General features: G+C 44.3%; 1 protein-coding gene across 1 annotated transcript in view; it reads right to left on the bottom strand.

Moving 5' to 3' along the window:
* The window catches only part of LOC141141106 (vomeronasal type-2 receptor 26-like), a 46,353-nt gene extending 38,917 nt beyond the window's left edge, over nt 1-7,436 (bottom strand). The window contains exons 1-2 of the mRNA XM_073628815.1: nt 7,420-7,436; nt 1,619-1,795 (exon numbers count right to left, since the gene is read on the bottom strand). Coding sequence (XP_073484916.1) covers nt 1,619-1,795; nt 7,420-7,436 — 194 coding nt within the window. The remainder of the gene's footprint in view (nt 1-1,618; nt 1,796-7,419) is intronic.
* Between the last annotated feature and the right edge of the window lie 15,917 nt (nt 7,437-23,353).

The following is a 23,353-nucleotide window of genomic DNA, read 5'->3' as shown; positions in this document are numbered from 1 at the left end:
CACAGGACAACTATTAGTCGTGCACTCCACAAATCTGGCCTTTATGAAAGAGTGGCAAGAAGAAAGCCATTGTGGAACAAAAGCCACATAAGTGCCATCTGCAGTTTGCGAGAAGCCATGTGGGGGACACAGCAAACATGTGGAAGATGGTGCTCTGGTCAGATGAGACCATAATTGAACATTTTGGCCTAAAAGCAAAACGCTATGTGTGTCAGAAAACTAACACTGCACATCACCCTGAAAACACACCATCCCCACTGCGAAACATAGTGGTGGCAGCATCATGTTGTGGGGATGCTTTTCTTCAGCAGGGACAGGGAAGCTGGTCAGAGTTGATGGGAAGATGTATGGAGCCAAATACAGGGAAATCTTAGAAGAAAACCTGTTATGCCATGTACACCATGGGCGGACTTTTCGACCGGACTGGTCTGACGGAACAAATCCGTCAGACAATCCGACCATGTGTGGGCTTCATCGGACCTTCAGCTGACTTTTTCTCTCGAAAATCAGATGGACTTTGGATTTGGAACATGTTTCAAATCTTTCTGCCAGAACTCCGCCGGACCCAGTTCCTATCGAGAAATCCACTTGTCTGTATGCTAATCCGACAGACGAAAACCGACACTAGGGCAGCTATCGGCTACTGGTTATGAACTACCTTATTTTAGTCCAGTCGTATGGTGTGATCATGTGCAGGCAAGTCCGTTCGTTAAAGAGTCCATCGAAAGTCCGTCGTAACTCCGTTGAAAGTCCGTCGGAAAGACCATCGGACCTTTGATGCTGAAAAGTCCGCCAGTGTGTACACGGCATTAGAGTCTGCAAAAGACTTGAGACTGGGGCGGAGGTTCACCTTCGAGCAGGACAACAACCCTAAACATACAGCCAGAGCTACAATGGAATGGTTTAGATCAAAGCATATTCATGTGTTAGAATGGCCCAGTCAAAGTCCAGACCTAAATCCAATTGAGAATCTGTGGCAAGACTTGAAAATTGCTGTTCACAGACGCTCTCCATCCAATCTGACAGAGCTTGAGCTATTTTGCAAAGAAGAATGGGCAAAAAGTCCCTCTCTAGATGTGTAAAGCTGGTAGAGACATCCCCAAAAGACCTGCAGCTGTAATTGCAGAGAAAGGTGGTTCTACAAAGTATTGACTCAGAGGGGGGCTGAATATAACACTTTTCACATATTTATTTGTAAAAACTGTTGAAGAAGATTTTCCTTCCACTTTACAATTATGTGCCACTTTGTGTTGGTCTATTACATAAAATCCCAATAAAATACATTTACGTTTTTGGTAGTAACATGACAAAATGTGGAAAATGTCAAGGGGTATGAATACTTTTTTAAGGCACTGTATACTGCCTGACCACCGGTGTTAGGGGTAAGCATGACACATAGCAGATTTGCTCATCTCTGTTATTAATGAAGTACACAGACTATAAACCTCCCCTCTGGGATCTTGTCTTATTCTCTATCATATTGTGAAGACTCTTGCAGATCAGAATACAGGTGATATGAAGTATTCTGTCTGTGTGACTTCTCTGGAGCTGCACCCTGCACACTTCCTTCTGTCTGATGTTTAATATAATAAATTATTAGAATCCCAATGCCGCTTACCTTAAACATAACATAACACTGTTAACATGATCTCCTCTTATCTCCAGTGCTGTCATAAAATGGTTCACAGTGAAAACCCCTCCAATGATGATGTCTCCGTCCTGCACATATTCATAATCATCAAAGGCTCTAACAAGATTCAGATGACAGGCCGAGGAAGTTCTCTGGATCTCCAATCTACAAGGGGCCACACACAGGAGGAACACAAAGAGCAACATTGTAGAGGGATGACAGGAGGATGGAGCTGGGGATAGGATACCCGCAGATAATAACATCAAGCACCCCAATATAAGACATGAGATAAGGAGGGGTCTGTAGAGCTCAGGGTCAGACAACATGACACAGCACAGGAAAGGTGATGGGTGGGTGACAATGATAACAAACAGCCGTTCAGATCCTCCTTTTATACACTATAGAGTGATTGCAGACAATGAATTATACATTAACATTGCAGTGTTTGTGCTGAAGACAGATTTATCCTCTTCCTGAAAAAAATCACTTTAAAAATGCCACGTCTGGTTGGCATTCTGCAAAACAATGCCAATAACTGCAATATTATTTTTAATGTATATATATATATATATATATATATAATATTCACGCGCTACTATGGAACTGCTAAACAGCAGCTAAAGGAGAAATGGATCAACTGCCGGAGGTTAATCCACAACCTAAATGAAATGAGTAAACAGAATAGTGCTGAGCTGTTGGGAAATGGCTGGCTAATGAATGTGTGGGAAATTCCCACTAACAACCGCATAAATAATGACATATAATAACACAAATTTTAAAAGTGCAAGTGCCAATAAATTATTGTGCAAAAATCTGCATGCGAATGAACTTCAACACAACCTGAATAAAAACCTTCTGAAGAGAGACAACTGGTCCTCTGAAGGGTGATAGAGTGCAAGAAATAAATATATAATAATCATAAATGGTAAAGTGCAAAAATACAATCAAAATGTACAGTGACTGTCACATGGATGTGCACAGGATGTGCATAAAAGTGAAACGTGATGAAACCTTGTGTATGATGATATATTGTCCGATGCTCTTAAGTGAATACAATCACACAAAAAATGGTAGGGGTGAGGCGATACACTCTTCTGTGCCTTCCACTAAGGTGATGAGTGGCCTCTTACCTCACTGCTGTGAGGTTACAGCATGTGTATAATAAGCCTGGGAAGATCCAACGCAATCCTGCCTGTGTTGTCTCTTGGGGGGTGCCGGTGTTGTTCCTTTAGTGTTCAAATGCAGCTACCTCATCCACAATGTGATATATGTCTCCATATACGGTACATAGATGGCGGCAGGGAAAAGAAGTAAGGGAATCCCGAGATAGTGTAGTATTTTGTAAAAAGTAGCGTTTAATTCAGTAAAACAACAATGGGTACTCACATAAAAACAATAGCATTCAGTTTCAAATCCACGAGCGTCGAGCTTGCCTGCCTCACTTCAGGTGCCTGTCTGTCCCTACGCGTGTCGTCACGGTCACGTGACTTCATCAGGGGATGTGTCTAGGCTCTGGAAGTGTCCTTAAATATGTGTATTGAATGACTATTATGGTGGCCATTTTCCCGTGGTCTAATAGGAGGAAGTAGATGGCGGCCATTTTTTGGTAGATCTGTGTACGGCGCAGATCACGGCCATTTTATTGGTGGAACGGCGACCCCACTCAGGGCTTTACGTTCTTCACTGGAAAAGGTTTCTTTTTTGTACATGCAAACGTTGTTTTGCATGTACAAAAACAAAACGCCCGAACAAGAGGAAACTGAATTTTACCTCGACCAGCACAGGAAATACCCATGAGGTAAAAGAGTTCATTTGCTGTAACACAGAAGGAGCAGTATATATGCTAGAGTGCAGCTGTGGACTACAGTACGTAGGGCGCACCAAGAGACCTTAAAAATATGCCTTAAAGAACATGTGCAGAACATCAAAAAAGGATTTGACAAGCACCATGTCTCCAAACATTTTGCATTACATGACAACAAAGATCCCACCCACCTGAAATTTTGGGGAATAGAACCCTATATTAGACATTGGAGGGGCAGCCACAAAGAGAGGACATTGAGCCAATTGGATTCCAAATGGATTTTCACTTTGGACACCTTTGCACCTCGGGGCCTCAATGTAGAATTTGATCTTAACTGCTTTCTTAGTGATTTTTAGATTTTTAGCGATGTTTAGTTTTTAGTCTCAATTAATCCCGTCACCTGACCCTATTAGCACCATACTTTGTGACTTTGCCTTTATCAGTCTCTTCATTCCACTCTCTCTATAGGGCCATGTGCTACTTAGAATATATGCCACATATAATGTCCTCAGTGATATTGGCCCTATTTCTTTGAAGCTATTTTTATTGCTGCTATTTATCATCGCCCGTGTCATTTCCCGAAGCATTTTCTATGCGTATATATATTTTTTTATATTTTTTTTTATATAAAATTTTATACACTATAGCATGTTTTTATACACATGCATGTATTCCTTATTTTATCCTATTTTTAGACACATATTTTTTTAGATATTTCTATACATTGATCTATGTTTATACAGCATTCATTTTAAAATTCTGACTTTATTACATCTCCCATGCCACTGAGTTAGCTCATCGAGTGTCCGTGATACCGTTAATAATGTCTATTTCAAATATTCATTCCATTAATTTGTTGAATTCAGATAATATCCCTCAGTCACGGATGTCTGGCATTCTAGCAAGATTTTCATGCGATGATTAATTTTTTACAGTTTACTTGTCCTGCAAAGTGTCCTTTGCCCAACACCACCAATAAAATGGCCGCTTTATTGTGTACATCGTCACCTTACCACCACTAAAATGGCCGCGATCGGCGCCGCACACAGATCTACCAAAAAATGGCTGCCATCTGCTTCCTTCTATTAAGCCACGGGAAAATGGCCACCGTAATAGTCATTCAATACAAATATCTGACACATCCAAAGCCTAGACACACCCCCTGATGAAGTCACGTGACCGTGACAACATGCGTAGGGACAGACAGGCACCAGAAGTGACACAGCGAGCTCGTCGCTCGTGGATTTGAAACTGAATGCTATTGTTTTTATGTGAGTACCCATTGTTATTTTACTGAATTAAACGCTACTTTTTACAAAAAACGACACTATCTCGCAATTCCCTTACTTCTTTTCCCTCCCACCATCTATGTACCGTATATGGAGACATATATCACATTGTGGATGAGGTAGCTGCATTTGAACACTAAAAGAACAACATCGGCACCCCCCAAGGGACAACACAGGCAGGATTGCGTTGGATCTTCCCAGGCTTATTATACACATGCTGTAACCTCACAGCAGTGAGGTAAGAGGCCACCCATCACCTTAGTGGAAAGCACAGAAGAGTGTATCACCCCACACCTACCATTTTTGTGTGACTGTGTTCACTTAAGAGCATCGGACAATATATCATCATACACAAGGTTTCATCACGTTTCACTTTATGCACATCCTGTGCACACCCATGTGACAATCACTGTACATTTTAATTGTATTTAATTGTGTTGAAGTTAATTTGCATGCAGTTTTTTGCACAATAATTTATTGTCACTTGCACTTTACCATTGGCACTTGCACTTTTAAAATTTGTGTTATTAGATGTCATTATTTATGTGGTTATTAGTGGGAATTTCCCACACTCATTAGCCAGCCATTTCCCAATAGCTCAGCACTATTCTGTTTACTCATTATTTTTAGTGGATTAATATTTTAAAATTAAAAGTTGAAAAGTCAGAGATTTACAGATATACAGTATGTGGTAGGTGTAAAATAAAAATGGATCCCTGTGAATTCTGAATACAAATCTTCCTTCTTTTGACCTGACTATACTGATCAAATGGAAATTGTCAAAGTGCAAATATTCCACTCTACCAGTAATGCTGTGATCAATATTCCCAATATCATAAAATTCAAAAAGACAAATTCAATAGGATGACTCCAAAAAAATGAAAAAATACAATGTTCAAAATAAAATCCACCCAGTGCTATTCGTGCTCAAAAGAACAAAAGTCCACCAAGTGCTATTATCCGTGATTGTTGGTGTTTCCACTCCTACCTGGTCTTCCAGAAAAAAAACACCTTCTGTGCACAAGTGTCAGGGCTGGGCTCAGCCCTTCCTTCTCTGAGCTGGCCGCTCATCTGTTGGCTAATTGCCAGCTCTTATCTCTCCACAGTGACTCACCTGTTAAAGATATCCTGTTCGTCAGTCCCGCTTACTTAAGCCGTCAAGTCCAGATGATCTCTGCCTTTGCCTTAGTCAACATCACAGAGACTTTCTCCAGCGCGCCTGTGAAAGACTTGCTTGGCTGACATTCCTTCTGGCTCCAGATCCTGCTTGCTGTTCCACTACGCTGATTCCTGGCTTCCTGACTTTCTGGCTTGTCTGACTATCGTTCCAGTTACCGAACTTTGGCTATGTTTTGACTAAGTTTGTTCTATTTACTTTTATTAATAAACAAGTGTGATTTAACTGTACTTCTGTCTTAGTCTGATTCATGGTTTCTAACAACAAGTGATCCCTCTCCCAATGGAAAATAACTCACTAGATTCCATTGCCTTCCATTCTCATGGTTGGCATGACATGCTCAATATATCAGTAAACTGAATATCTCCTCATATAATTATCACAGTGTTCCTTTATGGCCACATCTACAACTTTGAAGTATTTGTACCTTTAAAAACTCTATATGCAGCTGTGATCCAGCAGTCAGTGGCGTCTGCGTCACTCAGCTCCTTCTACGCTTTACATAACTGTCCTCCTGACTTCACACATCCTCAACTGCATATACTGGATGCAGGACTTTACTCGCAGTGTGAACAGTAAAGTCCTGCCTCCTGTATATGTTGTTGAGGATGTGTGAAGTCACGAGGACACTCTCTACTCTTCTGGCTGTACACAGGAGAGCGGGGTGGATCAGGTTAGCCTGTTCCCCTGTTCATAGGCTGACACAGGGGACCAATCATAAGAGCTGGAGAGGAGCATCTTGGAGCATGTTGTCACAAGGACAGGCGGCCCCAGGGTAACTCATAGGGGCAAACTACAGCCCCAGCATGCAAGGTGAGGAGTGGAGTGGATGATCCAGAGGAAGATCATGAGGCTGCCTGGGAGCCCGGGAGAGAGAGACCACAAGGCAGAGAGATTGGACGCAGAAGGGGGCTCTTCTTTACTTGACAGCTATTGAGGGGGACATCACGGCTTGACAGCTTCTCCCACCAAAACCTCCATGGCCAGATGCAGACCCACCGTCACAGGCACCCCATCGACTGTGTCACCAAGTTGCCAGGTGGGCATCCATTATCATCGGAACTTTCAATAGCCTGTTCAGACATTTCCAGTTCTGCCAGGGCCTTGATGTTGCCAGGATTGGTGAGTAGATGAAAGCCCACCTTGTGCACACACACTAAAAGAGACACTACATGCAGACATCTTTACCTCATCCCCTTACATTAGAGCCTTCACAGGAGACACCTTGCATAAGTTTTCCTTTGTTACTGGGCATTGCTGCACAGAAAACTCTTTGAACCCTTGTTGAGCTAGCTGAAGATGCCAAATAACTATTCTGCATGGACTCCTACATTCCCTTCTTCTACGACTCTAAGGACACATTAAAGGGGAACGCTTACTTAAAAAGTTTAAAGTTCAAAGTGGCATTCTTTGTTTATTGCTGTTTATTGCACTGTACATCGATGTTCTGGACCCGTGGTCTCAGGTTTTTAAGGGAGTAGATTGACATACAAGTAGTCATTCTTTCTCCCTTTCATACCTGAGCTCATAGGCCATCTCAGGGCCTGTGGGTTGGTTAAACTATGATTTACTTACATTGCATATTTCTTTGTCCCCAATTGCCTAATATCAGAGTCTACAGCAGGTAACTAACTGTCCCAAGTTATTAATGTCTTGCTTGATACAAAGTCTCTTAGTAAGATACTCTTTGATCTGTAATGCCCCGTACACACGGTCGGATTTTCCGATGGACAATGTCCGATCGGAGCGTGTTGTCGGAAATTCCGACCGTGTGTGTGGGCGCCATCGGACATTTTCCATCGGATTTTCCGACACACAAAGTTGGACAGCAGGAGATAAAATTTTCCGACAACAAAATCCGATCGCGTCAATTCCGACCGTGTGTGGCCTGTTCCGACGCACAAAGTGCCACGCATGCTCAGAAGAAATTCCGACACGGGACAGCTCGTTCTGGTAAACTTAGCGTTCGCAATGGATACAGCACTTTCGTCACGCTGCAATGTTAAAAATGGGTTAATACAGCGCACTCTCTTCTTCTTTATAATGTGACAAGAATTAAGTAGTTTTGCTGCTCATATTCACACACACTTCTCACAAACTTATTTCATTACTATTTATCAGGATTCCCTCAATATATTTTGATTTCTCACATCTGACAACATATTTTTGTATTTTTTTTTTTTTTGCCTTTAATGTAGAATCTTTTTTTGTGTTTCTCTTTTTTCTTTTTTTTTTTTTGTTGATTTTGATTTGTACTCCCGAAAATGTTTGTGTGTGTTTTTGGTGACAAGTTCCCACAACACCATTAATATGTTGTTGTATTTAATCTGTAGGAGATTGTTTGGTGTTGTTGTCCCTTGTTAATTTCACATTTTATGTTTTTAGAAATGTACCTGAATCGTCACCAACAAACTGTCCTTTTTGGATGAAAACACACACAGGAGAGTAGAATTTACCGAAAAAAATTTATTAAGGGGTCACAACTATAAAAAAACAAAGAGGGAGGCAACGCTGGAGAAACTGCAGAAGTGGGCGAAGCCTGGGACCCCCAGGGCAGACATCAATTATTTAAAAGCAAAATTAGTGGCCTGAGGAGTCCTTATCTAAGGGAGGGCAGTCTGGTCCAGAAGTCCCAGAGATCCGGAAAGCAGCAGATGACATCTGTGTCCTCAGGCTGTGGTCATACGAGAGACTGCATCTTCTGTCAGACCAGACTGAACACAGGGCCATCACTCTTTGGTCTTCCTTCCACGCTTCCTTACAGGCTTTGGCTGTGGTGGTGGAGTTGTGGCAGCAGGAGGAGGAGGAGGAGGAGGATCGTCGATCTCAATGACATCCGTCTTGGGTGTCAGTTCCCCACTCTCCCCCTTACGAAGGACTTTATAAATCAGGTCCTCAGAGATCCTGCGTTGGCCCTCCTGCATGCCCTGCAATTTGGTGGCAGCCATGCAGGCAAAGGCCTCTGCAGGACTGGAGAAGGCTCTGAGGGACGCCGAAGCCTCCTGGATCAGCCTGTATGCTGAATCCTGCACAGGACTGGGAGTCATCTTCCTGGCTCGTTTATGTGGCAGGCGGAGGGGAGGAACCTGAGACTCAGTCAGGCTGCGACTTGTCCCAGGCTTCTCTTGGCTGACACTTAGCCCCGCCTCCTCCTGGCTGACACTAATCCCCGCCTCCTCCTGGCTGCCACTAATCCCCGCCTCCTCCTGACTGCCACATTCCACAGCCTCCTCCTGGCTGAGGTCTTCCTGTGTATGAAAAAGGGACATAGTTTTAGTATTGTTTTCATCAATCACACACAATTTTCACCTCCTGACTGCTGCAAATTGAATGTTAACAAATATAACAGACTATCATTCTGAGCCCAGCATTTTGCATTCTTGTCCCAATTTTGGGTGCCCACTACTGTCTATTGATATGTAAAACACTTTTTTTAATCAGCAATTAGTGATCAATAATAACATCTAGTAAACATCATTTCTTTATTGCCCAGAAATCTGTAGAAGAATGCTATACCTGACTCCAGCTGGGCTCCTCCACTTCTTCCTGGCAGGAAGGCCCAGGTTGGACATCAGAAGCCTCAGCTGGGGTGGAAGGAAGCGTGGAAGGAAGAGTGGAGAGGGATTCCCTGACCTCAGTGTGGTCTGACAGAAACCGCAGTCTCTCATAGTACCACAGCCTGGGGACATAAACGTCATCTGCTGCAGCTCCGGACCTCTGGGAATCTGTGACCTTCTTGCGCTCCCTAAGATATGTGCTCCTCAGGCCACCAATTTTAGCTTTTAAATAAGGGATGGTTGCTGTGGGGACCACCGGCTTCACCAACTCCAGCAGTTTCTCCAGCGCTGCCTGCCTCTTCTGTTTGTGATTATAATGTGGGTGTCTGACCTGCCACAGACAGGGCAGCTCCCTGTACTTGTCAATAAACAGGGGCAGGAAATTGTGGTCGTTGAACCCATCCATTTTCTCTGCAAGACACAACACAAGACAAACCCTAATGTCAGGCCAAACTCCCCTAATCTTGTTACAATATATGCTTCCATTTCGAAGCAGTATAGGCCCAAGTTTAGATCCTACCTTCGTTAGCACGATCGGCGTCTCCGATGCTCCTTCCTCCGCTCACAAATCGTACGTAAGACGCGCGCGTTACGACTTATACACACTGCGCATGCGCATAACTCCGCCCACCCCTGACGTTCTTTCTAGTCTATTCCCCACCCCTTTTCGTTCGGCGCAGTGGGGGAAGAGCACATGGCGGATAGACAGCAGGATCGTGCTAATTGTAGCAACGAGGAGGAGGGGGAGGAAAGGCCGGGGCCTGAAACGTCCTGATCCATAAGGAGATTAAAGGACTCAAATATGTCCTTTGGGGAGATGTTGGAAATGGTGGACATCCTGAAGAGGGCCGACTTTGAGGGAAAGTATGGGCCTTACCCCAATCCCAATGTCCGAAAGGCCAAGATCATGGCGAAAGTGGTCAGGAGTCTGCACCGGAATTTCGGGGTACGACGATCGAAAGATCAGCTCAGGAAGCGGTGGTCGGACCTGAAATTATGAGAACATGAGCAGTACAGAAAGATCCGGAGAGTGCTGCAAAAAAGTAAGTAGTTGTGCTGTGTTCCTATTTTTTTTGTGTTTATTACGTTCGTGCTGCTCCATGTGCTTTTAGGAACTGTTGTACAGTTTAAAATGGCAACTTTCATGTTCATGGGCACATTATTCGTTCGGATCACACATTTTTATTTCGGACGATAAAATACCATTGTTTAGGCCATATGCATTTGGCCACCATTTTGACGCCCTATACTTGTCTTCAAAGAATTGGGTTGTGTAGATGGCTTTGTTACTAGAATGAAATGCAAAAACTAGATTGTGTGTAAAGAGAGGACACTGAGCAGCTGTTTTCACATCTGGACACTGGAGCACTAGTGTGGGACACAAGAACACCATTTTTATTAGGGGGGCCACACAGGTGCTCCAGTGTATACTATAGGGGGGTCTCCATCTGTGAAACTTGTACCAAACAGGTAAAGTATTGCAGCTTGACAAAGGACACTAAAAAAGCTACATCTTGGAACTCGGCTAAAATAGACAATTGTACCCCACTTCCAAGCAATGTTTCATCTTTATAGTTCTGCCATCAAAAATCTGTGTGCTAATTATACCATTTTTGTTTTACATAGGGGAGAAAAGACTCGAAGGACACCCCTCATCCGAGGAGACCAGAGCCCCCCCCCCCTCTGGAAGAAGGGGAAATCCCCCCAACACAAGATGAGCAGGAGGAAGAAGACGTGGTGGAACTAGTCACCACAACAGATGAGTGTCTGCGATCACAGGCTCAGATAAGAGATGGATGGCGGCATTTTTTTGCAAACCTAATTTATTTTGGGGTTCCTCTCTTTTTAGGTGATCGTGAGGTTGTGGATGAAGATCCTTTCACATCCGAAAGTGCCCAGATCCTGATTGGGGAGATCATGGGGTGTAATTTACAATTGGAAAACATCAAGCAAAACATCAATGATATTATTCCAAAATATAAAAACATCATTGATGTTTTGGGGCGAGTTTAAAGCCCCTCCAAATCACTTTCTTCTTTTGTGTGCTACAATGTGCGAAATGTTTTTGTGATTTTTCCCAAAGCCAAATTTGGAGGATGCACACAGTGTGCCAACATGTGCTATCTGCCATCACGGGAGATCAATGGACGCGTTTTGGGGGTGCAACCCCTTCCTCAATAATAAAGTAGCGGTGAGGAAGGGCTTTCTCCCCCAAAACACATCCCTTGATCCCCCGTGATAGCAGATAGCACATGTTGACATTGTGAAATTTGTGTGCATCTTCCAAATTTGGCTTTTCCTAGGGTGATTTCCCCCCATCTGAACGCTATATCAAACACAGTTCCTAAATACTGATGTCTGATATAGCCTTCAGGTTCTACCAAATGTGAACTTTGTAAGATCAAGATTTGTGTCTTTCTTGTGGGTTTTACGCAGGCCTGTTTTCTATAAAATGCACATTTTGATTTTGGATAATGACACCACAAAAATTGTTATACAACAAACATGTCGGTATGTCAGAAAAACCTTGGGTAAATGCACATGTGATTGTGCAGGTATTAAAAAGATTGTTCATCAAGAATGTGTGGATTATTGTCTCAACGCTACAACATTTTTGGGGTGATGTAATTGTTGTTTTATGAGAAAATGGGGGTAATTTTCTAAGGGCAAATACTCTTTGCACTACAAGTGCAGTTTCAGTGCAGTTGCAAGTGCACTGGTAGTGCAAAGTGTCTTTGCATTTAGTAAATAACAGCCAACAGTGCTTTGTAAGGTTACAGAATCACGACATTTTCTGCACTCAACACATTTCTGTCAGGGTCAGCTCAAACAAACACAAGCAGTAAATGTCTACAAAGAAGAGCCTGGGGGGAGATGCCTGTCGAGAACTTGAGGTCCTGCAGGCTTCTCCCTGTCGCCAAATACCGCAGGGTAGCGACCAACCTCTGCTCCGGAGTGATGGCTTGCCTCATGCAGGTATCCTGCCTGCTGATATAGGGGGTCAGCGAAGCCAACAAACGGTGAAACACGGGGTCCGTCATCCTGAGAAAGTTCCTGAAATCATCAGGATTATTCTCACGGATCTCACGGAGCAAAGGCATATGACAGAACTGGTCACGCTGAAGCAACCAATTCTTGGTCCATGAACTCCTCCCCACCCTGTTCATGGACTGGACTTGTGTCAAGGTCAGGACCCCAACACCAAGCCCCCGCACAGCACGAACTCTACGAGGAGTACGCATACGAAACATGGCTAGAAAACGGTCGGCTGCTCAGAACGAAGTAACAGAACGCACTGAAGAACAGCAAGGCCTGTGAAGAGCGACCTGAAAAACAGCAACGAGCAGGCAAGATCACACAGAAAACTCTGATACGAACTGACTGCACGCACTGAAGAGCAGATACAAACCCACAAGCACAAACTGAACGGCAGAAAACGATCTGAAAGCCACGAGTCTGAAAAAGCGCGAATCGTCTCTCACCAAACTTTTACTAACACGAGATTAGCAAAAGGAGCCCAAAGGGTGCCGCGCTTGGTTCTGAACCGGCCTTTTCTAGTCTCGTCGTACGTGGTGTACGTGACCGCGTGGTTGTCGATCGGAAATTCCGACAACTTTGTGCGACCGTGTGTAGGCAAAACAAGTTTGAGCCAACATCCGTCGGAACAAATCCTAGGATTTTGTTGTCGGAATGTCCGAACAAAGTCCGACCGCGTGTACGCCCTTTCACATTGTGTCTGCAGTAATATTTGTTCGACCAGGTGTACCAGAGGGTCTGAAATTGTTCTTGGTGTTGAGGGGCAGAACATAGAACCTAAAATTATCAAGCAGCTCCTACGGGGGTGGCGCTATACGTGGAGGGTTTGTCCTGGATACCTTTGCTCTTCTATCAAATCTCCAAGACAGTACCCCTGAAAACATCAAGATGGACCCTGCTCCGGCAATCCAGTGGTGTGAAAAAAGAAATGGCTGGAGTCAAGTGTGGTAATCAAACTCCCTGGGAGGCCTGGACTTAGGAGCAGATTAAACAAGCGGTGAAGACATTGGTCCCAGATCAGAAGGTGTGGGTGATAGGATGCTTCTGGATCCTATAAACTCTAATCCTATCACCTTATTATTATTAATCTTACCTTATTATTATTGCCGGCACTTCTCCGTTCGCCACACCCAGATTCTGTACAGGAAACAAAGTATATAAACGTGACCCAACACAGATGATTGGATCTACACACTGTTCAATTTATTGTTCCTGGTACAGCATATTTATAATATACATTCAATATATAATCCACCAACGGGATATTACCAATCCAAGCCATGTCCAACACCTCCCCCATGTACATATAGTTAGTCATAGCATTTCTCCCCTGTCAATGTTCAAACAGTTTCATAACAGCTTTTATAACAATTACCAGGTTATCACATCACTTTGATCCAGGCGTTAGATTTGTGGTTAGGGCAAAACTAAACCAAGACTTCCATCTTCCCTATAGAAACATTTCTTTTACTTCTAACTTCAGAGCAACAATATATTTAAAGGAGTAATAACACAAAACAAGAAATATATATTAGGGGGCTCTAATCCACCTCTTTCAACCACCTCTTTTGTCATGAACGTGACAAAAACAATCCCTGTTGCCCTAATACCCTTTAGCATCAACCTGGCTTACTCCTCCCATAAATGTGTTATTATCTTAAACATGTATACAATAGGGAACAATAAACACATCAGAATTAATAGATATCAAGATCTCGACTGTACAGCAATTGTCCATGAAAAATAAAGGAGTGGGGCGTGACAGTTCATAAAACCAAGGGGGGGGGGTCATGAAAGTCCGTAGGTTAAAAAAAATTAGTCCTCAACAAAAAATTTTAAATAACTCAAAAAAAGAGTCTCTTTTGTATGGCTTATGAATTGTCCATAAAATTTCCAGTATACAAAAAAGGAAAAGTCCACTATTTCACTCCTTAATCTCATTTCCTAAACTTTTAATAAGTATATGATTCTGCAGTCATCCATGTAAACAGAAGATTTTCCACCCCAAAACTTGCCTCTTTGTAAGGGCAGAACTTGACATCCACAGACAGCCTGGAGCTAATGCATTAGACTAGGATTGGGTCTTTGGATTGGCACCTCAGATCTCTTTCTCACAATGCTCACTGGAATTCTTAAGCCTTGGGTTTGCGTCATTGGCTCCTCCTCAAGGTGCCATTCCCAGGAACATTTTTCCAACAGGAGTCCCCCTTTCCCAGCACCTCCCGTGGCATTAGAACAGCAAAGATGAACACAAAGATTTCCATGTAAAATATGTAGTGGTATTTTTCAAATGATTAGATCTCCTAATCTAAGGTGGGAGTAGAAACACCTCTTTACCTTGTACGCATTTTAAGACATACACAAAATAACCTTGCCTTAAAGTGGATGTAAACCCGAATTTTTTTTTTTTATATATCATACTGTAGAGTATAAGATTTCCTATCATTTGAGCCCAGTCTTGCCACACAGAGTTAATCCATCTCTGAGCAATCCTCTTTTATTGTTCAGTGAGATAAATCTTGACAAACAGAGAAAAACTTTGTCAAATACTCCCCCTTGCTGTGAGTGACCGGTGATTTACATATCTCGTTCACTAGCCTAAGAGACATGCAGTATTTTTTAATTCCCTCCTACTCCTTTCTTCTGCTGCTCTGCCAGGATTGGATGTTTCTGGTTAGTGTCAGTAGGACAGTGGACAGTGTTAGTAGTTTTTTATTTTTATGTATTTTCTTTTTAGTTAATTTGTTTTTAATTTTTTTTCCACAATCCTTTTTGGGGGTGGGGTCTTGGGGCTCTGGACCGTGTAGGTATGGGGGGGGGGGGGGGGCAGTTGTAGTGTCAGTAGTTTTTTATTTACAATTTTATTTTGTAATATTTATGTAATTTTTTTTTTTATCAGCCCTGTTGGGGGCTCTGGTGACATGTCAGGGGTCTAAACCGAGACCTCTGACATCTCCCATTTGAGACAGAGAAAGGGACAGAGGACACAAATTCCCCAGTCCTTTTCTCTGCATTGAAGATGAATGGAGAGGAGACAGAGGCTCCTCTCTATTCATAAACTGAAGCAGAGTAACACACAGGTTACTCTGTTCAGCTATCACAGGACACAGGAACGATCAGTAATAAACGCTCACTGTGTCCCATTCAGAAAAGAAAGGGGCCGGTATATGACATTCAGGCCCCTTTCTCCGCTCCCCATCCTGATAGATCCCCCTCCCAGCCCGCAGGAGAGGAGGGAAGCCAGCTGCGAGGTACAAGGGGGTGGATGTGGAAGACACAGCGGGCAGATGAGGAGGACACAAAGGGGGGTGGAGGAGAACACAGGTGCTGGAGGAGGAGGAAGACACGGAGGACAGTTGGGGATGATCGGTGCAGCGGGGGGACAGCTGTGAACACCGATCTCCCTGCATGGCTTTTCAGGCGAAAGCCGCGGGAAAGAGAGGAGAAGCAGATGATGAAAAGCCATGCAGGCAGATCGGTGCTTACAGCTGTCCCCGCCGCACCGATCATCCCCGACTGTCACTGGACATCCATGTGTGCAGAAGTGACAGGGGGCCGTGAGTGCGCTCTGCTTTTACCCAGAACGCGCTCTGCCTCTCCTGTGCATGCTCTGGCCAAGGGGAGTGAAGAGGTGGGCGGGGAGTCTGCTAGCGTCACAACTCCACTCAACGAGCAACGGATAACACACCCGCCCACTGAGTTTTTGGGGGCTCCAAATAGAGAAAGGGGAGATGTTTAAAAGGTAAGGATACCTGCAGGAGGCATGTATATTCTTATAGTTCAGCACTATGACAGTAATGTATAATTGATGAGAGTGGGTTTACATCCACTTTAAGTATCTCAACGATTAAATGGTAAAACTTGTGCATTCATTAAACATAACCCAACACTGTTGTATTATTATTCTGTTGTGATTCTTATATCTCTTGACATGATACAACTTTACATTCCTTCATTCTCATTCACTGGCCCTCCTATTCATTCATCTAGAATGCATTCTTCCATACTTTTATGACAAACCCAGCCCCCCCCCCCTTTTTTTTTACCAATATTGTATGAATTGTATTACCTCTATCAACTTTACACTAGTATAGGTTAGGAACACAATTGAAACACTAGGGGTATATCCAGATTTTGACACTCATATGTATAACAGCTTCAGGTCAGATTTATTGTGACAGAATAGAAAAGAGAACAGAAAAGCGCCTCTAGGTAAATTGTTTAATAATTTGTACAATAAAGGTTTCCAACACTTACATTTTAGTAAGTACAGATGAGCTCCTAGGAAATCATCAAACCGTGGTAATTATATTCTGTGTCTCCAAGCCTGTCCAGAGCAATCTCGTAGTCCGGGCTCTAAAGCCACAAGGTGCCAGGGGAGAAGACGGCTGTGTCCTTCACTGGAGATGTGTGCTCGTGGAGCTGCGGGTGACGTCAGCGGGGTCAAAGGGGACACAACGAGTTTCAGGGCATGCGCAAGTCCCAAATAGAGCATGCGCGCTCCAGAAATAATGAATCCTCAGCTTCGCAGTCTGGGATCAAAAAAGGCTGTGATCTAATGATCTGGGGATATGCAGGATGATTCCTCAACAAACTCTTCCAAGAGGATATTTTATGACAGGTAAGATATACCACACTCCATAGATGGGAAAACAGAGAAAAAACTCATAGCGAAATACCGCTTAACATGAGTTATCACACACATTATAAGCGCAACTTACAGGATATATGGCAAAGACAGGCATCAGTAAAAAACATCCGAGTATGGCATGCATTCCACAGAGGTGGAAATTGCGTCACTGGTTAGCACGAACCGGAAGTACATCGACGTGTTTTGCCCCTCCTCCAGGGTGTCATTAAAGGACAAAGGACCTTGTCCTTTAATAATGCCCTAGAGGAGGGACAAAACGCATCAATGTACTTCAGGTGACTGACCCGCCACCAAGATGGGGTAAGTGCCAGGCAGACAGTGGGCAGGCGGGGGGCACAGTGGTGACATTTTTTGGGCACAAGGGGCTGCATATGATGGTCACAAGTGGTCACATTTGATGGGCACAAGTGGTGGTATTTGATGGGCACAAGTGGCTGCATATGATGGGCACAAGTGGCTGACTTTGATGGGCACAAGTGGTTGCATTTGATAGCACAGTGGCTGCAGATGATGTTTTTTTTTCATTACCATATTTTTCAGTTTGCGCCCCTCAAAAGATTTTGAGCACCAGCCGCCACTGGCCAGGGGTCCACCAGCCTGATAGGACAATCAGAGCAGAATGAAAACTCCTCCTACAAGCTTTAACCAGACACTGATAGAAGTCACAAGACTGCTATATACTGCTGATGAGAATATGTATTTAACGGTTTATATTTACTAAAACTATTGCATTTCCATGTTCTGTGTACTGTGGGAGACCAGATAATAGTGAATGCAGGGTCCTGGGTTTAGTAACACTTTAAAAACAAACCTACAGAACCTTTCTTTGTAACCTGGGGACTGCCTGTACAGTACTGTATATGTATGGCAGTCAGCAAGTGGTTGAAGGATTGATGTTTTTACCATATCACCCTCAAAGTTGCATCAAAATAACAATCTACCCGCCGTACAGTGTTTAAAAAAGTTTTGTTGCTTTATATGGCATGGCAGTGCCTATGTCCAAATGCTCTTTTTTTACAACAGCTTGCCTATAATTGATGGCACCATGAATTGTGTGCTCTAACGGGAAATCCTGAAGGTGAATGTCATCTATTCGTGACCTCAAGCTCAAGTGCACCTGGGTTACGCAGAAGGACAATAATCCAAAATACACCCATAAATCCACCTCGGAATTGTTCAGAAAAAATAAAATTAAGGTTTTGGAGTGGCCTGGTCAAAGTCCAAACTTAAACCCGATTGAGATGCTGGGTCATGACGTTTAACAGGCCATTCATGCTGGAAAACCCTCCAATGTGGCTGGATTAAAAACAATTCTGCAAAGAAGAGTGGGCCACAATTCCTCCACAGCAATGTGAAAGACATTCCCAATTATCGCAAAGGCTTGATTGCAGCGTGTTAGCTTTAGGGGGCAATTACTTTTTTACAGGCAAGTTTGGACAGCTTTTTTCCCCTTAAATGAGGTGTAAATGCAGAAGGTTTTTTATCTTAACGCATTCTATGCATTAAGACAAAAAAAAATCTGTGTGTAGCACCCTCCCCAGCCCCCCCTAATTACTTACCTGAGCCCCATCTCTCTCCAGCGATGTCCATGAGTGCCTCGGCCGCCTGGGACTCTCCTCCTCATTGACTGAGACACAGCAGCAGCGCCATTGGCTTACGTGGCTGTCAATCAAAGTCAGTTAGCCAGAAAAGAGAGGAGACGGGGTCGGTTCGGGGCTCCATGTCTGAATGGACACAGAGAGCTGTGAGTCGGCTCGGGTGCTCCCATAGCAAGTTGCTTACTGTGGGGGCACTTGACAGGAGAGAGGGACCAGGAGCAGCAAAGAGGGACCCGGGAGGAGGAGGATCCGGGCTGCTCTATGCAAAACCAACTGCACAGAGGAGGTAAGAATAACATGTTTTGTTATTTTTTTTTTAACAAGATTTTACAATCACTTTAATGAAATCATCATTTAAAAACTGCATTTTGTATTTACTTGGGTTATCTTGGTGTAATATTATTTTTTTTATTTTTTTTGATGATCTGAATCATTTAAGTGTGACAAATATGCAAAAAAAAAAATAACAAATCAGGAAGGGGACAAATACTTTTTCACTATACTGTATAATATAATGACTGATTAGAATCCCAATGTTGCTTACCTTAGACATAACATTATACTGTTAACATGATCTCTTACAGTTATTTTCCCCAGTCCTGACATAAAAGTGTTCACAGTGAAAACCCCTCCAATGATGATGTCTCCATCCTGCACATATTCATAATCATCAATGGCTCTAACTAGATCCAGATTACAGGCCAGGGAAGGTCTCTGGATTTCCGATGTACAAGGTGCCACACACAGGAGGAACACAAAGAGCAGCTTTGTAAGGGGGTGATGGGAGGATGGAGCTGGAGATAAGAAATCCCCAGATAATAACAATGAGTACCCCAATATAAGACATGAGATGAGGAGTGGTCCATACAGCTCAGGATCAGGCAACATGGCTCAGCACAGGGAAGGTGATGGATGTTGGTGACAATGATACAGCGATACAGATCCTCTTTATATACACTATAGAGTGATTGCAGACAATTAATTCTACATTTACATCTCAGTGTTTGTACTGCAGATAGATTTATCTTCTTCCTGAAATGCCACTTTAAAAATGTAATGTCAGACTGCGATTCTGCAAAACGATGTCAAAAACAGCAGTATTATTTTTAGTGCATTTATGTTTTAACTGCTTGCCGACCGCTGCCTGACTATTTACTTCGGCAGATTGCCACTGTTGCGCATATGGATGTAACTGTACGTCCACTTTAAATCGCGCCCGCCGCGAGCTCCGTGAGGGTGACCGCGGGTCCCGCAGAAACGATGTCCGCCGGGTGCCTGCGATTGTGTCACGGAGCTGTAGAACAGGGAGATGCCTTTGTAAACAAGACATTTCCCTGTTCTGCCTAGTGACAGGACAGTGATCTACTGCTCCCTGTCATCTTATCGGGAGCAGTGATCACTGTCGTGTCACTTGTAGCCCAGCCCCCCCACATTTAGAATCAATCAGTCGCACCGCTCACCTGGAAACTCCCACTGTGGCTGCTCCGGTATAACCTGAGTTGCGGGCTGTCCCTGCTGCTGCGCCAGTCTCTGTGCAGGCACCCGCCTCGAGTATTACCTCTATAAGAGGTATGTCTGGTTCCGCTCTTCTTCCCCAGCGATTCGGGGGCGATCAAGTTCAATGCAGAGGGTGTCTCAACCAGGTTGAGATTTACTTTGAGATGCTGCCCCAGGTGTTTCCCACGGACAGAATCAAAGTAGGATTCATGATATCTTTGCTTTGTGAGAGAGCCTTGGCCTGGGCAAACCCTCTATGGGAGACACAAAAACCTGTTGTCTTGAGTTACCCTGACTTTGTGGCCTCCTTTAAAAGGGTATTTGATGTTCCCACACACTCCGCTTCTGCTGCCAAGTGCCTCATGTCCATCAAACAGAGTATGAGAACTGTTGCCGACTACGCCATTGAATTCCATACTCTGGCAGCAGAGGTTGCTTGGAACAATGAGGTCCTCGTGGCTGCTTTTTCTCATGGTCTCTTGGATTCCATCAAGGATGAGATAGCAGCACGAGATATACCCACTGAGCTGGAGAGGTTTATCACATTTGCCATCCTCATCGACTCCAGACTCAGAGAAAGACTCTCTTTTAAGGAGCGCTTGCGGAAGCCTCCTGTACGTTTGCCTCCGAGCTTTGCAGTCCCACCCGTGCTTCCCTCACCTCCCATGCCTCCTGGTACCGAGTCGGTCAGTGAAGATGAACCCATGCACTTGGGCTTCACGCGTCTCTCTGCAGATGAGAGAGCCTTTGGGAGGAGGGAGAGATTGTGCCTTTATTGTGGCCAGGCAGGTCACTTTTTGAAGTCTTGTCCTACCCGTCCAGGGAACGCCCGAACCTTGAGGTCCTGTCATGGATAGACCTTAGGTGGCGTTGTTTCGTGGGCTGAGTCGTCCATCGAGATGCAGGCTGTAATTGACTCTGGGGCTGCAGGCCTGTTCATTGATGCTGCCTTTGTATCGCAGCACTCGATTCTGCTGCAGCTGCATGACACTCCACTTGCCATTGAGGCTCTTGATGGGAGACCTCTACAGCCTGCCCATGTGACTCATGAGATGGTTCCATTGTCCATGGCTGTAGGGGCTCTACACCATGAGATAATCCAATTCCAAGTTATTTCCTCACCTAGGTTTCCACTGGTTATTGGTTATCCTTGGTTACAGAGGCACAACCCCTCTTTTGATTGGCTCTGTACTGAGGTTCTTAACTGGTCACCACAATGCAGTGAGATATGCTTCCAGAAGGTAGCCAAGGTCCTGTGCACCTCTTCACTCTCCTCCCTGCCGGAGGAGTACCTCGATTTTAGCCAAGTCTTTGACAAAGGTCAAGCCGGTAGTTTGCCTCCACACCGGCCTTATGATTGCGCAATTGACCTTCAACCTGGTGCCATACCCCCTCGTGGCCGGTTTACCCTTTGTCGGTCTCGGAGGATAAGGCAATAGAGGAGTATTTTGCAAACGCTCTTTTTCGAGGATTCATCCGCAAATCCTCGTCTCCTGCTGGTGCTGGTTTCTTCTTTGTGAAGAAGAGCGGTGAACTGAGACCTTGTATTGATTATAGGGGTCTCAATCGTTTCACAATTAAGAATGCCTACCCGATTTCGTTGATTACAGAGTCATTTGACCGCTTCAAGGGAGAAATGGTTTTCACGAAACTTGATTTGAGAGGGGCATACAATCTTGTGCGGATTAAGGAGGGCAACGAGTGTTAAACTGCATTTAATACCAGAACAGGCCATTATGAGTACCTCGTAATGCCGTTTGGCCTTTGTAATGCCCCGGCAGTTTTCCGGGAATTTTTAATCATGTCCTCCGAGATTTGTTGCGGTTATGTGTGGTGGTTTATCTCGATGATATCCTCATATTTTCCAAGTCCCTGGAGAGCCAACACACAGATGTCTGTCGTGTGCTTCAGAAACTAAGAGAAAACAATCTCTATTGTAAACTGGAGAAGTGTGAGTTCCATCGTGAACAGGTTAAATTCCTGGGCTATGTCATTTCCACTGCTGATGTAACTGCCTTCATAGTTGCCTGTTCCGTGTGCTCAGAGTAAGACTCCACGACACCTTCCAGTGGGCCTCCTACAACCCATACCCAATGGAGAGAGGCCCTGGACCCACCTGTCTATGGATTTCATTGTGGAGTTACCCAACTCCCAAGGCAACACTGTTACCCTTATGGTGGTTGACCGTTTCTCAAAAATGTGTCATTGTATTCCACTTAAGAAGTTGCCCAGTTCTAAGGAACTGGCTTCCATTTTTGCTCGGGAGATCTTTCGCTTACATGGGCTACCCAAGGTGATTGTCTTGGACAGGGGTAGTTAGTTTGTCTCCTGGTTCTGGCGAGCATTTTGTGCACAGTTGGGAATTCAGCTTGCTTTCTCCTCTACGTATCACCCGCAGTCTAATGGGGCCACAGAACAAGCAAATTAGTCCTTGGAGCAATTCTTACGTTGCTATATTTATGACCATCATAACAACTGGTCAGACCTATTACCGTGGGCAAAGTTTGCTCACAATAGTGCCTTGAATCCTGCTTCCCGATTGTCCCCGTTTATGGGAAATTATGGTTTCCAACCTTCCATGTTGCCTGATTCATTTGTTCTGCAGAGTATTCCTGTGTTAGAGGAGCATCTCCGTGGTCTTCGTTCCACTTGGGCACAAGTTCAGGAGGCTTTGCAACATGCTAATGATAGATACAGACTCTATGCTGACCGCAGACGCCTGCCTGCACTTTCCTACCAGGCTGGGGACAGAGTCTGGCTGTTGTCTCGCAACCCCCGACTTCGTGTTCCTTCTTTGAAGTTCACACCTTGGTTTATGTGGCCTTTCCGTATCCTTCGCAGGATTAACCCAGTGGCTTACGCCTTGGACCTTCCTCGTAGTATGCACATCTCAAATGTGTTTCATGTCTCCTTATTGAAACCTTTGGTTTGCAATTGCTTTACCACCTTGGTGCCACGTTCTCACCCTATACAGGTTGAGAACCATGAGGAGTATGAAGGACAATCCATTGTTGACTCCGTGGGTGCATACAGTACCTGGTGCATTGGAAGGGGTATGGTCCAGAGGAACACTCTTGGGTCTCATCCTCGGACGTACATGTCCCTGTCCTCCTC

This window comes from Aquarana catesbeiana, linkage group LG04 (genome assembly GCF_042186555.1).
Source record: "Aquarana catesbeiana isolate 2022-GZ linkage group LG04, ASM4218655v1, whole genome shotgun sequence".
In the NCBI taxonomy this organism is placed as follows: Eukaryota; Metazoa; Chordata; class Amphibia; order Anura; family Ranidae; genus Aquarana; species Aquarana catesbeiana.
The sequence above is the reverse complement of the archived record's forward strand: the minus strand, read 5'-3'. Positions and strand labels throughout refer to the sequence as shown.